The sequence below is a fragment of the Anabrus simplex genome, chromosome 1 (genome assembly GCF_040414725.1).
Source record: "Anabrus simplex isolate iqAnaSimp1 chromosome 1, ASM4041472v1, whole genome shotgun sequence".
Classification (NCBI taxonomy): Eukaryota; Metazoa; Arthropoda; class Insecta; order Orthoptera; family Tettigoniidae; genus Anabrus; species Anabrus simplex.
Window position 1 is genome coordinate 17,672,272 of NC_090265.1, and position 20,708 is coordinate 17,692,979.

Sequence of the window (20,708 nt, forward strand, 5' to 3'; positions counted from 1 at the left end):
TAAACTTTTTGGACTTAACTATTACATGCGGACATAATACCTTCGATTTTCGAATATACAGGAAACCTACACACTCTCCCTTAACTATTATGAATTCATCACTACACCCCAAGTCCCAAAAACAAGCCTCTTTCTATAATTTAATTTATAGAGCTTTAAAAATTCCTCTTTCTCCCAACAATTTAAAAATTGAACTGAAGTACATAAGGAATCTTGCTCAACTGAACGGGTTTAAAATAGATATGGTCAACCGTTTGATTAATAAAATCAAAATTAAATTGTCCACTAACCTCATCCCAGAAAAACGTAAAAAAACTAGTTTCGCCACATTTACATATAACAACCCAGCCGTCCATCAGATCGCAAATACTTTAAAGAAGCACAATATCAATATAGCCTTCAGGACAGTTAACACTAATCGAAACATATTTTTTAACCACAACAAGGTCAATCACAATAGCAACCATTATTCAAGGTCCGGCATATATAAACTAACATGTACACAATGTGGTTTTTCTTATATCGGACAGACTGGCCGCAGCTTTAACACAAGATATCTGGAACATTATAATGCTCAAAAACACAATAAGTACTCAGCGATGAGCCAACATATGAGAGAAACGGGCCATCACTTTACATCCATAGAGAAAGATCTTACCATCATTAGAAGCATAGGTAAAGGGAAATTAATGAATGAACTGGAAAACCTACACATCTCTTTAGACCAAACCTACAATAAAAATAAAAATCTCAACGACGTCAATGAAATTAAAAATCCTTTGTATGAATTAACACCTAGATTAATTAATATCGTGAATTCAGATCAAAACAAAATCCCTCAATTATTTAAATCTCCACACTCAAATGCTTCATCCATCATGCCAAAAGTTAAACCCGCCCATATTGCTTCTAGAAACTCCCCTCCAGCAACAGCACACACGCCCATAGACCAGCCTACCCCCACTCTCCCTCCATGCCCCGCCCCTCCATTACCGCACCAGTACAACACCAGGAGTAGAAATGGTGACAAGACAGGCGCTCTTCATAAAATCTTCATAAAAGGAAAGAAAAATTCCACCTAATCAATACATTTATTTTCTTGTAAACTATTACAATCTAGGACCGGTTTCGACCCTTCATAGGTCATCCTCAGCTATATCAGAATCACATTTGCATTTCTATCTTATACCTCTGAAAGACCTTCATGATGTATTGTTTCATAATTTTTCAGTGAAAACTTATCTAAAAAACTTACAAATTTCTAAGCGTTGTGTTAAAATTAAAAATTAAAATTACAAATCTTTGTCCATTATATGCATGCCCTTGGGCTGACAGAATGCATCCTTGGGTTGATTAAGCATGTATCTTAAGTATTGCTTATTCTGTTGAATCGAAACCCTTTTATACTTATGTACAATCGTGAATAGACTATCAGTAAAATTTGATAAATAAAGCTTGCGTGATAATTATAATAAAATATCATGTTACATCTTTATACCTTATTGCTGGAGTGACATTATTTTAGGCAAAATATAAATGCGTGTTGACCTCTATAAAATATTTTTACATAAACACACTAATGTACTTTAAAGTCTAATCATTGTACTTTAAAGTCTAATCATTGTACTTTAAAGTCTAAAATATTTATTGCTTGGATCTTGCGTTGTTATGTGGTAAAATATTATAACAATTTGTCTTATATAACATCAGATATTAATAATGTTTGAATATGCCATGTATGGTTGGCTTTTAAACCTAATGATTAAATGTCAGTTCCTTCTTGCATAAAATTACAAGTTTCATATTATGTTGATTATGTATTGTATAAAACATAAATGTCTATTAAATTGAATGCTTATCATTTACTACAGAAGTTTTAAAACACTTGAATGTCTAGTAATATAATCAGTGTGTTTAGTGACACTGAAACGTGTTGGCCTTGATTCTTGCGTTATATTTCCATAATTTGCCTTTTCTTATATATGTCGAATGTTGAACTTTATAGGTTCCATTTGTAAATAACAGCACATTCCTATAACTGTGAAATGGATCAATATAAGCTTGATACGTGTTAAATTATGAATATATGTATGATTCAGTTCTGGCCTAACTTCTGGAGTTTTCTCCCATCAAATGCCGTAAGACTGTGGTGGTTCCTTTCCCTTTCCCTTTTTTTTTTTTTTTTTTTTTTTTTTTTAAAAGGCTGGTAAAGTCTGTAAGCCAAAATGAATGAAGTGAGTTAGATTTCAATAGAAGTGTAATATTGTGTGAATTTGTAAAGCCTGAATTAATTTACTTACTGCTGGATGTTTGAAATGCAAGTTTCTTGGCCGTTTGACGAGTAATGTACCTCGTACTGATGGTTCTAGTGTTGTCTGTTGTGAGAGGGGCGGAGGGATAAGTAGGGGAGGTTGTTACGTGTGTATGGGCGGAGTCACTGAGGTTCGCTGTCTGCGCCGTAGCTTGTGTATGACGTCGTCTGTTGACTATTTTGACGTAGTCGTTTTTTAAGATAGGAACGATTTTATTGAACAAAATATTAGTTTTTTCAGATAACTCATTTATGTTATAATTAGGATTTGCATACTGATCTAGTGTTATATATAATTCTTCACTTATATTAAGCAAAGGACCGTTAGGTTCTACATTTAATATTTTTAAATCGTTATTTATGTCCGTAAAATTGTGCTTATATTCATGCATATGTTGCCCTATTGCCGAGAAATGATTATGCCTAATTGCGTTTACATGCTCATTATATCTAGTCGTGAAATTCCTGCCTTACGCCCCACATAACTTGTTAAACAGTGTTACATTCCATTCGGTAGACTCCTGATTGAAGATATTTGTTACTACTATTTACTGATTTGCTATTATATATGATATGCCTATTATTTTGTGTAGTCTTAAATGCTATTTTAATGTTATGCTTCCTCAGAACATTGGTTAGTGTATATACGCCCGTATTATTGAAAGTGAAAGTTGCGTAATTTTTTCTGGGTTGATCTGTTTTCGTCAGAGTGGTGTTGGGTCGTGATTTGAACTTACGAATGATGGAATTAACCATTTCTTTTCTATAACCATTTTTTTGAGCTATTTCGTGAATTAGTTGTAGTTCATCTTTGAGATCTGCTTTTGACATCGGTATATTAAACGCTCTATAAATCATACTTTGATATGCTGCTTTTTTATGTGGATTAGGGTGATTAGAATCTATTTTTATGGTGTTTATTGTATGTGTAGGTTTCCGGTAAATTTTGAAGGTGAGATGTTTTTCGTGTCTAGTAACCGTTAGATCTAGGTAATTTAGTTGACCGTTACTCTCAGATTCCTTGGTGAATTGTATACATGTATCTATGGCATTTATTTTATCCAATATTGCATTTTCGTTGGTTGTTCTGTTGTCGATGATGATGAATACATCATCCACAAATCTGCACCAGAAAGATATTCCTTCAATTTTACTAAATGCAGTATGTTCTAAGTAGTCTAAGTATATATCTGCTCTTATTCCGGAGGCGGGTGATCCCATAGGTAGACCTGTTTGTTGATAAATTGTATCGTGAAATTTAAAGAAATTGTTATTGACTGCAAATTTGAGTAATATCATAAATTCCTCAATTTCCAATGTGCTTAATTTACTATATGTTTTGAGATTAGTTCTGATTATGTTTAAGGTTTTGTCAGTGGGGATATTTGGATACATATTTGTTACATCATAGGAGGCTATGGAATGATATTTATCTAACTTAAAGTTCTTTGTTTTGTTGCAAAAATCTATAGAATTTCGTTAGAAATTTCTGAATAAATTTAGAGAGATTATATGTGGGACTAGATCTATAATTTACTATGGTTCTCATAGGGGTATTTTCTTTGTGAATTTTGGGAAGAGCTTTAGCATTCGGTAACTGGGGGTTCATTATTATTAAGCTATTTGCTTCTGCTTCGGCGAGTAAAAAACGTGTGTTCTTAAGCACGTTTTTTAGGTTTCTTTGTACTGTAATTGTGGGGTCTTTACGTATTGTGCGGAATGTGTTATTATTGAAACATTCTTTTGTTTTTTGAATGTATATATCTTTGTTCATAATTACCGTTGTGTTCCCTTTGTCGGCTTTTGTTATCAGGAGATTATCATGTTTGACCTTTTCTTTTAAGCTATTAATGTGTGTTTTGTCCATTTTATTGCTATTAGATATGTTTTCTTGTATTCTATTGATGTACTGCGGGAGTTTTTTTACAATATCGTGTCTAACTTCTTCACGTATTTCATGCGGAATTCTCTGTATGGCTAATTCTGTTTCTGCTATTGCGGTAGTAACGTTCTGTAGTATTGAGGCGTTATTCCAGTTATGTTTTGGACCTATGCTTAAAATTTCATACTCTGCTTTACTGAATATTGTATCCGTGAGATTCATAAATCAAGAAGACAGGCGCTGCCGGAACAGACAGATCCATCTAGTATTAACTGAACAAGTAAGTCATTTTACAGTTAAGAGGTGTTAATTTAATACATTTTATCACAACGCGTGCTCAAAAATTTTTAATTCAAAATTATTTTTCTACTTCATTACAGATATTCTTAAGATCCCTCCCAAAGACCAAGCAACACTTCAACGGGAACTTTTTTCACACAAGACTGTATCAAGTGTCTAGGATGTTTCTTCCCAATTAAGCAGCAGCCTAAAACTATGAAACAGCTAACAGCAATTCCTTGACGTTACATGAGACCCAAAGTCAAGACGCTAACAGTTTCATTCACAACGTTTTTGACCAGTCTACCTACAACAATCAGCTTTTGAATCTCCACTTGTGCACGACAACACATTTAAATATTAGTTACATCAAGAACATGAAAATGAAAATCGTGGGTCAAACAAGCTCCAGTTTTAATATCACCCCTTCTCAAGAAAAAAGAAGATCCGTTTCATTTTATTTTTAGTTTTGAACATTTTAAGTTAACCAGAATAGAACTGCCAAGTTAAAACACATTTAATTTAAATTTATATTTTCAATCTTGACCAACCTACAATCAGTTCAAATCTCCACTTATTGTTGACGACACATCCTGTCACCAAACACGATACGTCAAGAACTTAATATGATATAGGGGTCACATAAACCCCGATATGCAATCCTCTTCACCGAAAAGAAGATCCATTTTAGTTTTGGACATTTTCCATATTAGATAGATTAGGACCAAAAAACTTTACTGTATTGACTTATGTTTGTATATATTGTATATAATGTATATGTTGTATATAGTGTATATATTGGTATGTTTATATTGGTTAAAAAGGTCCCAAACCTTGACCTAAAGGTTGTTTACAGGCTGAAGATGCCCAAAATAATGGGTGAAACATGTACCTGACCAAATAAGTCTACATAAAATCATGTAGATAATAACCACATTAAACGTGGAAAGTATTGAATAGGTGGTTTTTTATTAAATTATCCTTGATATCTATGCCTAACGTCATCTTCAATACGGAACAATAATGAGAGTTGTTACTTGTAATATTAAATATTACTTATACTCACTTTCCATGTCAATATACGGGTGATTACCAACCAAATCTTCGATCATTTCATGCACAACAGACTTACTGATCTTGTCACTGCCAAGACGTAAAATAATAATAATAATAATAATAATAATAATAATAATAATAATAATAATAATCAACTATAGAAAACTTTCAGGAAGAAATTAAAATAACTCAGCATGGCAAATGGCCATAATTATCTAAACAGATTAATAGTGCAGTGAAGAAAGTATTTGGATCAGTTAAAACTAAAAAGAAAGTATGATGGAATAACGTATGTGAGGAAGCACTTATGGAAAGAATGAAAAAGCGGAAAAAATGGAAATGTTCCAGAAAGAATGAACACTATGAGCTATTTAAACAACAAAGAAAAGAAACAACAAGAATATTAAGGCAGGTTAAAAGATCTTTTGAAAAATCGCAGCCAGTAGAAATTGAAAATAATTTTGTAAGAAATAAGTCCTGAAATTTCTATCAGACCTTTAAGAGTAACCTGAAAGGTTATCAATCCCGGAGCATTTGCTTCAGAGGTGAAAATGGTAATATTGGCCTTAACAATGCCGAGAATTATGAGATTCTGGCAAAACACTTCGAACACCTGCTGACTGCCCTGAGCCAAATCATAAATTAGAATTTTCAGAAATTCACGAAAATGAATTCCTCCAACAGCGGAAGAAATTAAGGAAGCATTAAAAAATCTTAAAAATAACAAAAGCTAGTGGGGAGGACTCCATAACATCTGAACTTTTAAAATGGGCTGAACCAAAAATTATAGAAGATCTACAAATAATCTTTGAAGAAATTTTTGAAACAGAAAAGATCCCAGAGGATTGGAAAGTGGCTCTAATACACCCATTACACAAGAAGGGTAACAAGCAAGGTGTCAACAACTACAGAGGTATATCTCTCTTGCCAGTTGCTTACAAGTTATTCTCAACAATACTACTAAGCAGAGTAAAACCGACACTGGACAGTCAGTTGGGTGAATATCAAGGTGGATTTAGAGAGGGAAGATCTTACTCCGAACAGATTTTCAATCTGAAATCTATAATTCGACACAGATTTATAAATTCCAAAGACATAGTTGTAACATTTATTGACTTTAAAAAAGCTTTTGACTCTGTTGATAGGGAAACCCTAGATAAAGTAATCCGTGAATTTGGAGTTAAAACTAAATTGGCAAACCTAATTCGTGAAATACTTACAGACACTATCTCAAAAGTAAAATTTATGGGGGAAATATCTCGACCTTTCAAAATAAATACAGGTGTCAGGCAGGGCGATGGTCTATCTCCACTCCTTTTCAATTGTGTTATGGAGAAAATTATAAGAATTTGGTATGAAAAACTCAAAGAATCCAAAATATTGCCACTCATGCTGGGGAAGAAGAACAAAGGTGTTGCAATAAATTGCCTAGCATTTGCAGATGACTTTGCCATACTTTCAGAAAGCCTTACAGATGCAGCAATGCAAGTCAATCTCCTTGAAAAGACAGCCAACATGACAGGCTTGAAATCTCTCCCGAGAAAACAAAATTTTTGACGAATATAAAAAGGTGCCCCAAAATTTTTAGTAACAGATATTGGTCAAATAGAAAAGGTAAAGAAATTCAAATATTTGGGTGAGACAATTCAAGAAAATGGTTCAGAAAAATCTGCTATAGAGGAGAGGATACAAAGGATGGAAAGAGCTTACGGTATAACTAAGAATACTTACAACAAAAAGTGCTTATCAACAAAACTTAAAATAAAGCTCTACAACACAGTAGTGAAACCAGAATGCCTTTATGCCAGCGAATGTCTAGCACTGAACTACAAGCTTGATAAATTAAAAATATTAGAAAAAAGAATTATAAGGAAAATATTAGGTCCTCTAAGAATTGCAGAGTTTTGGAAATTAAGAAGTAACAATGAAATTTACCAGAACATAGAAAACATATCAGAAACAATAAGAAAAAGGAAATTGCTATTTCTTGGACGCATTTACAGAATGAATGACAATAGACTAACTATCTTGATTGATAAATTTCATTGCTATTTCTTGGACACATTTACAGAATGAATGACAATAGACTAACTAAACGAATCTTCAAGTACCTTTGGGAAAAAAAATCAACTACCACCTGGATTCAAGAAGTCCAGAAAGACCTGGAAAGAAACAACATACGAGAAGAAGAATTATTGGAAAGAAAGATTTTTAGGAAGAAAGTCTTACAAATGGAAGGATTCCAAGGAGGAAGGAAAAGAAAACAGGCACAAAGTGGACTGAAGACAGGGAAAAGAAGCACAGTGAAACAATGAAAGAATACTGGAAGTAAAGGAAAGATCAACTAAGGAGGAAGAATTGAAATTGTAACGTGGTCCTTAGAAGGCCAGAACGCAAGAAGAAGAAGAAGAAGATCAATATTTTCATTATTTACCTATAGGTTAAAGGATATTTTTTCCAAGTTATATTAGTCTATTACACTTGCGTCAATGACAAGGATCGTGAATTTAACAAAATCGCTAGTAGACATAATATTACAATTTGGAAAAAATAAATAACTGCTTGGATTCATACTTAATGGAAGGTAAATGCAACAGATTCATAAGAGATTATCACACAAAGTAGACTAGATTCACATGAAACACAAAGATAGTAGTGCAGAATGCTTAATGAGTCTTTGATAACGCCTATTATGATACTGTTGAGTGTATTTCTGGAGATACCTAACCCTTTCAAAATGTCCAGGTATATTTTATACTACCTTCTCTGCTACCAAATAACAATCCTTTAACTGACCAATGTTCAAGGCAGATGTTGTAATATTCACGTAAATATGGAAGGCATGGTTCATATTTATACAGTAGAACCTCAATTCAATATCCCGTCTTATTCAAAGAAGCTCTCATTCCTCGAAACATGAGATACAGTTTTGCATGTTTTTTAAATTCCTTAATTCAAAATACAGATAATTCGTAATGTGTAGAACGATGTCGTTCCCATTACTGAAACTCAGACTTTTAATTCAAAACTGCCTTTACATTTTTAAAAAAATTAGTATTTTACAGAGTAATTTAAATTCAAAATTTTTCCATGTTATCATAGAACGTGTCTTTCGGAATGTGCAGGGTAGCTTTCCGCACTGTCACTACAGTATGCTTCATGTTTGCCAAGTTCAAGTGAAATCATAATTCTTTTGTATTAGCGTTTTAAGGAACGCTACAATATTATGTAGAAGGCAGTGTATGGAGAAGCATAATCCGTGAACACTAGAGATGCCGACAGTTGGCCAAAAAGTGTGGCTCATATAATCAATTCATACGCACTAAACACTATTGGCATTGCTGATGAAACTGCAATATATTTTTTTAAATGTTGAGCCCAAACGGACTTATCGTTTTAAAGGACGGAGGTGCCAGGCAGGGATATTGTACAAGGGTGGGGTCACTGTACTGTGTTGCAATCACACAGCTTGCAATGCAGACAGAAGTGAGACTTCCACCCCTCATCATAGGAAAGTTTGGTAAGCCACAATGTTTTAAGGGCATCGGACAAGTATAAGGCATCTAAAAATGTAAACAGTACAGTAAAAAAATAAGTCTGACTCGTTGACTGAACGGTCAGCGTACTGGCCTTCGGTTCAGAGGGTCCCGGGTTCGATTCCCAGCCGGGTCGGGGATTTTAACCTTAATTGGTTAATTCCAATAGCACGGGGGCTGGGTGTATGTGGTGTCTTCATCATCATTTCATCCTCATCACGACGCACAGGTCGCCTACGGGAGTCAACTCGAAAGACCTGCACCTGGCGAGCCGAACATGTCTTCGGACACTCCCGGCACTAAAAGCCATACGGCATATATATATATATATATATATATACAAAAAATAAGGCATTTGCACAGAGGAGGCAGGGAGCCAGCATTATTTGTCCTTGTCTTTGAATCGTGTTTCATTTTCTTTTGTTGCGTGAGGTTATGTTTGCCAGTGATTTATGCAAGTGCAGTATTTGAATAATGTAAATGCACTTTGTTGGATACATTTCGGAAATAGCTTTTTCCATGACATTTGAGAGGTTTAAGCTGTGATTCAAGGTGGTTGCATGCATTAATGGGTCTTAGAATATGTTGCGACGTGGCGCCGGTTGCCAATTCTGAATTTTCTGAACTTTCTTCATAGGAAATTGGATAAGCCACAATGTTTAAAGGGTATCGGATACTTTCCGTTCAAGTACAAGGCGTTTAAAATGCATAATGTACAGTAATCCAACGAATAAAGCACTTGCACACGAAAGCCAGCATAGATCTCTCCTCGTCTTTGAATCATGTTTTTTTTTCCTTTTGTCGCGTGAGATTATATTTGCCCGTGAGTTATCCAAGTGCATTATTTGAATATTGTAAATGCACCTTGTTGGATAAATTTTGTGGAATTTTTTTTTTTTCATGGCATTTGAAGGTTTAAACTGTGAATCAAGGTTAATTGCATAATTGCATGCAGTAATGGATCTTATGATACTTTGTGTCACGGCAAGGGTTGACTTTCCTGAATTACGAGGTGGCGGTTAATTCAAAATCATGTAATACGAAATCCGATTTTAGCATCCCAAAGACTTCGATTTAACAAGGTTTTACTGTATCTCTTTTCTATGTGAACCTCAGTCAGTGGTGGGAGAAGGGTGTGAACACTATTTAACAGATACTGAGAAAGCAAACCTATTTAGTAGGGAATTTAGAGATTCAGTAGATGATTGTCAAGAGTTGGAAACCGAAACAGAAGATAGAGAGGGAGAGAGACAGAGGGAAACAAGAAGCTTCTCATTCACAAACGAAGATATTTTCAGAGAAATCCAACTGCTTCAGCAAGGAAAAGCTGCAGGAAGTGATCAAATTACTGGGGAGGTATTAAAGACAATGGGGTGGTACATAGTGCCTTATTTAAAATTTCTCTTTGACTATGTCATAAATAATAGTGTAATACCAAAGGAATGGAAGGAATCTATAATAATACCAATTTATAAAGGAAAGGGTGATAAAAGGAAACCAAAGAACTACAGACCAATCAGCCTGACCAGTATAGTTTGTAAAATTCTGGAGAGTTTAATATCGAAGTACATCAGAGGGATATGTGGTGATAAAAATTGGTTCATGAGGAGCCAGTATGGATTTAGAAAGAAATATTCTTGTGAGGCACAACTGGTGGGATTTCAGCAGGACATATCAGATCAGTTGGATTCAGGAGGTCAGTTAGATTGCATAGCCATAGATCTTTCCAAAGCCTTTGATAGAGTGAAACATGGAATATTATTAAAGAAATTGGAGGGAATAGGATTGGACGTAAGGGTTACACGCTGGATAAAAGCATTTCTAAATTCAAGGGTTCAGAAAGTCAAAGTAGGAAATAATGTATCTCAGGAAGAGAAAGTTTGGAAGGGTATTGCACAGGGTAGTATAATCGGTCCATTACTTTTCTTAATATACGCAAATGATTTAGGGAACAATATAACATCAAAAATAAGATTGTATGCAGATGACATAATTGTTTATAGAGAAATAAACAACATTGAGGATTGTTCAGAATTACAAAGAGACCTTGAAAGTATCCAACAATGGGTTGAAGAAAATAATATGAAGGTTACTGGAGGCAAATCAACTGTTACAACTTTTACAAACAGGAGCTTTAAAACTGAATTTGAATATACTTTGGATGAGGTAGTTATCCCAAAAGATGGCAAGTGCAAATACTTAGGTGTGAGATTTGAAAGTAATTTGCACTGGAAGGGTCATATTGATGACATTGTTGGGAAAGCATACAGATCATTACATGTCATAATGAGGCTACTTAAAGGATGCAACAAAGAATTAAAAGAAAACAGTTACTTGAGTATGGTTCGTCCATTATTGGAATATGCAAACAGTGTATGGGATCCTCACCAAGAATACCTAATAAAAGAAATAGATAGTGTGCAGAGGAAAGCAGCAAGATTTGTAACAGGAGATTTCAGGAGAAAGAGTAGTGTATCAGAAATGTTAAAGGAACTTGGGTAGGAAACTTTAAGTAAGAGAAGGGAGAAAACTAGACTTACAGGATTATATAGAGCCTATACAGGAGAAGAAGCATGGGGAGATATCCGTGAGAGGCTTCAGTTGGAAAATAATTATATCGGCAGGACTGACCACAAATATAAAATTAGAAGGAATTTTAGCAGAAGCGATTGGGGTAAATTTTCATTCATTGGGAAGGGTGTGAAGGAGTGGAACAGTTTACCAGGGGTAGTGTTTGATCCTTTTCCAAAATCTGTACAGATATTCAAGAAGAGAATAAACAGCAACAGAGAAAATAAATGAAGTGTTAGAGGGCATTCGACCGGTGCAGGTTATTATAAATAAAGAAATGTGCGTGAATAAATTAATTCCATCCCCTGGTCTAAGGAGTTTGGACAGCCAAAGTAGGGGACTGCCTGTAGGGGTGAAGTACAGTGGGGACTTCGAGGGCCCTGGGACCGCTACGGTAGCTGTGAAGGCCCTTCAGGAACTCTGAAAAGTGGTGGCAAAAGGGGCTCTGGTTAAGACGCAGCAGGTCGTTATGCTACTTAGGATCCAGAATGGGTAAAAAAAAAAAAAAAATAGTAAATAAATAAATGCAATGTAAATATTAATGTTATACCAGTTTTATAGTATCATTTGAAGCAATTCCACATACTGTATATCAGTTGACTATATTTGTAAGTAGTACAGGAGATATAATTAGAATTTTGTAAACAATATAAATTTATTAAGGATGAGCTGTGTGTTTAATAGAAAACATTGTTAGCGTAAATTGTATAATATTGTATTATAGGAAAAATTTTCTTCTCTTGTTAATTTAATATTTAGTGCTTGACAATAATGTATTTTAGTGTACCATTTGCCACCGAGGTAGACACCTCATTTGCAAATAAAGAGATTTTGATTTGATTTTGATGTGCTCAATGTCTCTTTAGAAACATCTAGTTGGATCCAATAGTAAAGCAGCGTGCTGATCCGACCTTGTAGAAGACACACGTGCTGAAGTTAGAGCTGATGATGGTGATTATTCCTTTGCAGTGCTCCTTTGGGACAGGTACTGTAACCGTTCATCACCATGCCATAGGCATGTTAGGAGGTCTAGTCAATTATATATGCCATTTTCCACAACATTCTGTGACATATAATGTAGTAATTAGCAGTCTACATGCCGAACCGGGGTGTGATTTGTGATACCCCAGCCCGAAGGGAGCAGTTTTCTGCACTGTAACGAGAAAAGGATAGCGCAGTACTGCTGAACCTTGAAATCGCGCTCTCTTTCCGAGGAAGCGAGAAGGGAAGATGACGCTACGCGTGGAGATATAGGTTGTCGGAGAGTGGGCTGAGTTAAGGTGTGTTAACCCCTGAGAAATAAATGTCCTCTACTAATTCAACACCGCATTCACTGGTACCACTTCCCTATAATTTACTAAAAAGAGGAAGAATAACACCTTCATCTGAAATAATTTTTGGAAAATTATGAGTCAGGTCTCATTTGAACCGATGTATTTAATGCTAATTGTTGATGCATATAAATGCAATACTTGAATAGTGGATCAGTAATGACGCTTGTCATATAGCAGTACGACTGCTGAAATCTGACAACGTTTGGAAAAAAGTGGGAGATCTTGCATAATGAACCATGACGCGTAATCTTCTAAAAGGACGCTTTTGAGATTGTGAATGACCCACTGATCGCTTTAGTTTTATGTGCGACCAGTAAAAAGTAGAGGTCACAAGCTATAATTTGATTGTTATCATGTCGCTGAAAGACTCCGATCAACGGACCTTCATTTTCAGCAGGGGCATAATTCACCTCCCCCCTGATCATTTGTCTGGAGGCTACAAGTAGAGCCAGGACCTAGATACAGTATCTCATTATCATTTGTGTAGCTGCGGTACTAACAACGTTAGGAGTGAACTTGGATATCAGTTTATGAAGTATTGTGTTATAGAAGAAAAACACATCAGTGCGATATCGCGGAATAAGCCGTGTGGTACCGGACAATGTGCATTATTGGGGAATAGAAGCCTTATTTTAATATTTAACATTTAATTGTTAACAACAGTCAGTTGCAGCTCATGGTGCAATCACCAATGAAAGGGCAAACGTGTCAGATTGTTTAGAGGTAGTGAGACAGTTAATTATATGCAATCATCAGTAATAACTGATCCAAAGCATTTTACGAGTGAGTGACATTTAATAAAATTAAATAACTGTTCCTGACAAATTTTAGCGTTTGCATACTCCATGGACACTCGTGGTGATAGACTGTGTGATTAATGGGGAAATGAACAGTGATTTCTACAAACTTGCCACTATTTGCATCGATCTATTTAAAATTATTGGTGTATCGTGCCAGCAGTAGATCCCTTCTGAAAGTACATAAACAGTGTTCAATAACTAATTTCCCATTTTTACCTTATGTTCTTGAGTGAACGTCGAACCCAAGATTTGGAGCCTACAAGAGTCGCACCTAAGTGCCTGCAGTCATTTCTACAGGGAACGTCCAGAGACTCAACTAAGAAGACCACAGTTTGTGACTTGGATCGTGGTAGTATGGAGAGGAACCAAGGACTATCAGAGAGAAGACCATTCATCATGAAGGAGTAAAAACCTAAGATGTGCCTCGAGATGACGGCAGACCATACGCAGCATGTGATAAGTACATATTTTGAATATATAAACCACGAGATTTGCATGCCAGTAGCAGTTTTTATTTTGTAAATATTTAAAATATATAATTAATCATTAAAAATGTAGGGAACACCATACGTGTGTGACTGGGAAAGATTTATTATTTTAGGATTTTAAAATGATTTAAAAATAATCATTGATATTTAGCAGGTCTATTTGCACGAATTATTATATAGATCTCCTTAAATTCATAGTGTATATGAAGCACGTATTTGGGAAGAATAGCGATTTAGCTAAACTTATAATTTATTCGTAATGTTATTATCTGGTAAAGATTTTTATAGTAGTTTGAATATAAACTGTATGTTCGCTTCAGGGTGGTTCAGGTATTATAAATCCTGTATGATAATAGTTGATCGTTAAAGATGTCCCAGACCGAGGTATTTTGCGAATTATAGAGATATGCGAGAAGAATTAAATAACCTGTAATAACGGAGTCTTCTCTGTGAATTAATTGAGATGCGGTGGCATGATATGGAAGGGTGAAGCTGTAACATGTTGTGTTGTTGGAATGATAAAAGGTAATAATAATTGTGGCTGTTGTGATTTATTGAATCGGGCTGAATATATAGCCAAATAATGAATAATAAGAAGTAATGGGTCTCAAATGAATACGTACTTGAGAATAAGCCGAGATGATATATAAAAGAAAGAAAAAGAAAGAAAGAAAGAAAGAAAGAAAGAAAGAAAGAAAGAACAAACTACGATTTCAGTGTGTTTGTAGCCACAGACCTGGTCACACAGCTGTTGTCATGATTGACAGGTTTATTAGGGTGGACTTAGGGTGGGAGGAATGCTTGTCATTTTCCAGCAGGCTAATGTTTCATTCACCAGAGCAGTCTCAATTCCATTCTAATGATACGTTTTAAGTAATGCGGATAATTTTCTGATTTTGCGAAGGATAAATCCCTTCCCATGTTACACATTGAATTAAACTTGTGATTGGAGTTTAAAATTTTTTACCCTGGAAGCTGAAGTACCTGTGTTCGACACGTGTTGGAGCGAAGAATTTAACCAGATATCATGGCTTGGTTAACCCATAATCTTCGAGATTTATTGTGTGATATAAGTTTGATATGTTTTATGTAATGTGTTTATGTGTTTTATTATTTCCCAAAGTGTTCTATGGTGATGGGTTCGATTCCAGCGTTGGCTGATTTTTCTTTGAATTTAATTTGTTAGGTAAACCCAGGATACACGTATGTGTTCAGTGTAAATATATAATTGTTGTGGTCAAATGGACCATGTGTTTGATATACGGCGATGCAATCTCATGTTTTAAATAAAATGTACTTATATTTTTTTTCTTAAACCATGACAAGAATGTAATCGAATAATTTGAGGTATGCCGAGGACTAACTACAACTATGAATAAACTACAAGGACACGAAAACATGCTATATATAATTGTTGCATTATTCTTGACTGTTTCTTGTTCATATGTTGTAGTATGGCACCATCTCATGTTATTTATCAGTATGAATAAAATGTTTAGCAGATAATATTTTAATGAAGAATCTTCTCATTTAATAAATTTAGTGTATTCCTCTCACATGAAAGAATCCTACTTTCGTTATATTTTATCTAGTGCCTATTTTTCTCTTTCGAACATTCCATTGCCCGTATGCTATGAGTTCAGCCGGTGACAAAATGAAAGTAGGGAGGACGAGACTTCAAACCTGGTAAGTGATTTTTGGAGGTTCTCTTCCAACTATTCCATCTATACATTTGTTTGTGAAACCAAATTATGTAACAGTTGCCCTAAATGATCCAGTATGGGTACAGTACCAAGCATGTGTTCTAAAGTTCAGTTTCGCCACGCTCAGGATGAGGGCAGCAGGTTGTACTCGTGCACCTTCCAGGGACTGTTCGAACAGTCAAGTCGTTGGACGGCATTTTAGGGGCGTTTGTCCACTGCGATTATTCACCCAGAAGTTAGCTTTGGGCAGGTCAGCGTATACTGAGATACCCCTTCCTGTCAAGGAATGAGAAGCCCATGTATGAAAGGCTTTCTCCCTTAAGACACTTCTTAATTGTCTGCCAGTCCAGTTGTTGTTATCAGCTTCCTTGATATTTAAAATGCCAAAGACAGATTTCATCTCTGACAGAGCGGAGGTAGGCATCATTGACACGCAGTAGATGGTTACAGATGTTGAGGTGTTGTAAGGTGGTCTCCCATTCAGCTTTCACAAGGCCCGGTCCGCGACACCTTCTTTACTCCAGTCATTTGGTACCAGTTTTTCTTTCCAAATACATTAAATAGCCTATACAGCCATTTTAGACCAATAAAAGATATAGAACATATAGTGTTAAAATAATCTCTGCTTTTTATGTTGTTTTAATCTTCTCTACAGGTCCCATAAGTCTGTACATGTTGAATACTAGTGATATTCCTTTCCCACAGAGTTCGTTGCTCAATGTCATCTTGAGAGAGCTTCCTCTGGTGTCTGGATCATGTACCGTGAACGGGAAAGTGTCGTATGCCTCTCAGGAACCATGGGTGTTTGCTGCCACCGTGCGACAGAACATCATCTTTGGCCGGGAGTTCGACCAGCATCGCTACAACCAAGTGGTCAGGGCGTGTGCACTGAGGAGAGACTTCAAGCAGTTCCCAAACGGTGACATGACTGTCGTGGGGGAGAGAGGCTCGTCTCTTTCGGGAGGTCAGAAGGCGAGGATCAGTCTGGCCAGGTAAGCCATGTCAGTAGAACAAAACAATCCTCATAAATAGTCTTCCTGCAACAGAATGACTTTGGTCGCTATTTTGAATCAAACAAAACTTCGACCGACCAAGACCGATTTCAGTCATCGAGTCGAAACTGAAAGTTGTGAGTTTCAACATTCACGCCAACTCTGCGCGCTTAAAGATGTGGCTGCCAGTTGATTTGCTGACAAACTTTAATTTTGTTTCATTAGTAAGGAATTTCCCAACTTTTCCCGTATCCATAATTAGAGTATCACAAGACAAATATGCACTATGCTGGTCAACTTCACACGATTATGTTACCCGTGACTGTACAACTAAACACGAAATGTGAAATACCAGCACAAACAGGCTCATTGTGTTATTCTGCAGTTTCACTGCTAACCAGCAGCCAAAACAGAGTATTTCTGAGGCTAATGGCTTGCTCCAACAAAGGTTCAATTTATTCTGTGAAGTTCAGGAATTCAAGGCCTTTTCCCATTATCACACAGCTGTGGCACTGGTTCTTACCCGAATTGGAAATCACGTTCCTTCCACAAGGGATGACAAATAACATTTTCAGGGTTAGGAAAAATGTGATCATACTAAGCAGTAATAGTGAAAATTCGTGATGTGATAAGTGAGGTACTTTTATATACATTGAATACAATGAGAATCGGGACTTCGAATTATTATTATTAATTTCATGTGGCTATTTCTAGCCGAGTGCAGCCCTTGTAAGACAGACCCTCCGATGAGGGTGGGCGGCATCTGCCATGTGTAGGTAACTGCGTGTTGATGTGGTGGAGGATAGTGTTATGTGTGGTGTGTGAGTTGCAGGGATGTTGGGGACAGCACAAACACCTAGCCTCCGGACCATTGGAATTAACCAATGAAGGTTAAAATCCTCTACCCGGTCGGGAATTGAACCCGGGACCCACTGAACCGAAGGCCAGTACGCTGACCATTCAGCCAACGAGTACTTCGAATTTACGATGTGCTAAGCGGGAAAACGTCTTAATGAGGAACATACTAACGAGGTTTGATTGTACTTTTTTTCTGGTAGAGGTGATGGCGGTTTTAAGGGGAAGTACCTAATCCAAGAAGACCCCCCCCCCCCCTTCTTCCTTCAAAAAAATTAAATCATCATCATCACCATCATCCTTCCAAGTATTGGGGCGTGTGGCCCATTACGGTCTTGCATTTTCTTTCCATCGCTTGAATGGACGTCCTATAGATTTGTGTCTCTTGGTTGGTGGCGTAGGATCTCCTTTGGTAGTCATCCATATTCCATCCTTTGAACGTGACGTTTCAACTTTTCTCAGTAATCATAGATGTAATTGATTACTGGTTTCACATTGAGTCCATTAAGCACATCTTCATTTCTTTTACGATCTCATTTTGCATAGCCTGCTGTTCTGCGCATGAACGTCATTTCACGTGCTGTAATTCTGGAAATGTCTTGAGATCTTATTGTCCATGCCTCACTGCCGTAGCAAAAGGTTGGTCTGGCTAAAGTGTTATAAAGACGTAAACGAGTGTGTTTTTGGACAAGAGATGGCTTCATAAAGTGATTTATAATTCCTGTTGTTCTGGTAAACTTGCTTATTTTTGTAGAGATATCAATTATCCCTTGGTAAGATAAATTGTATCCAATATAATTGAATTAATTGACATTTTCCAAAATTTTATTATCTAAACAGATTTTACTGGGGATAGGGTCCTTCCTCTTAAAGGCCATTGTATTGCTCTTTTCTGGTGAAATGATCATGTCACATTTTGAAGAGACTTCCTGGAGATTAAATGTTGACTACTGAAGATCATCTTCTGATTATGCTACCAATGCAGCATCATCAGCAAAGAGTATTGCATCTACATGTGCAAGATATCTGCTGACTGGGATTGATCCATACATTTTGCCTCCATTCCTGCATTATGATGTTCAAATAGATTATGAACAACAGAAGAGAAAGTCCACAACCTTGCAGTCTTGTCTCACACCTCTGCTGATCGGTTCTCATTCAGTCTGATGATTACCTAACTTTACTACAATAAGGTTGTCAACTGTACATGTTGTATATGTTATCTGTTAACTCTTGTGGGATATTAAGAAGTCTCTTGCTGTTAACTAGGTCAAAGGCTTTCATAAAATCAACAAATGCTCAAGTTAAATTCCCTGCGTTTTTGTACTAAGACTTAGAAGGTAAAGTAAGCATCAGAACATGAGCGTCCCTTTCGAAATCCATGTTGTTCATTTCCAGTCACATTTTCATAATGCCTGAATAATTTTTCTTTGACAATATTGGAGTAAATTTTGTAACCTGAGTTGAATACACTTATCCCTCCATAATTTCCACCATCTTTCATACTGCCCTTCTTATGAAGATTAATAACTAAAGCTTTTTGCCAATTCTCTGGTGGTCTGTTGCTATTCCAAATTAAATTGATGAAATTGAGAAATCTTTGCTTGAAGATGTCACTGGAGTAATTGAATAGTTCTGCATTTATTGAGTCTTCTCCAGATGATTTTCCATTTCTAAGTGGGTAGATTTGTCAGTTGGTGGAATTAGGACAAGAATTGTGTCCGTGTATTCACCATGTGAGGGTGCAGATGAGGATGAAGTTGACAAGTTTTATGAAGCATTGAGTGACATCGTGGTCAGGGTCAATAGCAAGGATAGAATAGTGCTAATGGGTGATTTCAATGCGAGAGTTGGGAATAGAACTGAAGGATACGAAAGGGTGATTGGTAAATGTGGGGAAGATATGGAAGCTAATGGGAATGGGAAGCGTTTGCTGGACTTCTGTGCTAGTATGGGTTTAGCTGTTACGAATACATTCTTCAAGCATAATTTTGTGAATATATTGTAGTATTGAAAAGGTGGAAACATTTACGTTATTATTATTATTATTACTTATATATAAGGCTATTCACCGCTACACATGGGAGGCTAGGGGTACCAGATCCATAATAGACTATATCTTAACAGACTTTGAATTCAGGAAATCTTTTAGGAATGTACGAGTTTTTCGGGGATTTTTCGATGATACAGACCATTATCTGATCTGTAGTGAACTAAGTATCTCTAGGCCTAAGGTAGAGAAAGTGAAATCTGTCTGCAAACGAATAAGGGTAGAAAATCTCCAGGACGAGGAAATTAGACAGAAGTACATGGATATGATTAGTGAGAAGTTTCGAACAGTAGACAGTAAGCAGGTTCAGGATATAGAAAGTGAATGGGTGGCATACAGGGATGCTGTAGTAGAAACAGCAAGGGAATGCCTAGGAACAGCTGTGTGTAAAGATGGGAAAAGGCGAACATCTTGGTGGAATGATGAAGTGAGAGCAGCCTGTAAACGTAAAAAGAAGGCTTATCAGAAATGGCTCCAAACAAGGGCCGAGGCAGACAGGGATTTGTATGTAGATGAAAGAAACAGAGCGAAACAAATAGTTGTTGAATCCAAAAAGAAGTCGTGGGAAGATTTTGGTAATAACCTGGAAAGGCTAGGTCAAGCAGCAGGGAAACCTTTCTGGACAGTAATAAAGAATCTTAGGAAGGGAGGGAAAAAGGAAATGAACAGTGTTTTGAGTAATTCAGGTGAACTCATAACAGATCCCAGGGAATCACTGGAGAGGTGGAGGGAATATTTTGAACATCTTCTCAATGTAAAAGGAAATCATCATGGTGGTGTTGCAAACAGTCAAGCTCATGGGGAGGAGGAAAATGATGTTGGTGAAATTATGCTTGAGGAAGTGGAAAGGA

The 20,708-nt window shown here is 36.3% G+C and overlaps 1 protein-coding gene across 1 annotated transcript in view; it reads left to right on the forward strand.

Annotated features, from left to right (window-relative positions):
* Nucleotides 1–20,708, forward strand: part of LOC136858052 (probable multidrug resistance-associated protein lethal(2)03659) — a 327,592-nt gene that overhangs the window by 105,188 nt on the left and 201,696 nt on the right. Inside the window, exon 10 of the mRNA XM_068229848.1 lies at nt 16,666–16,952. Coding sequence (XP_068085949.1) covers nt 16,666–16,952 — 287 coding nt within the window. The remainder of the gene's footprint in view (nt 1–16,665; nt 16,953–20,708) is intronic.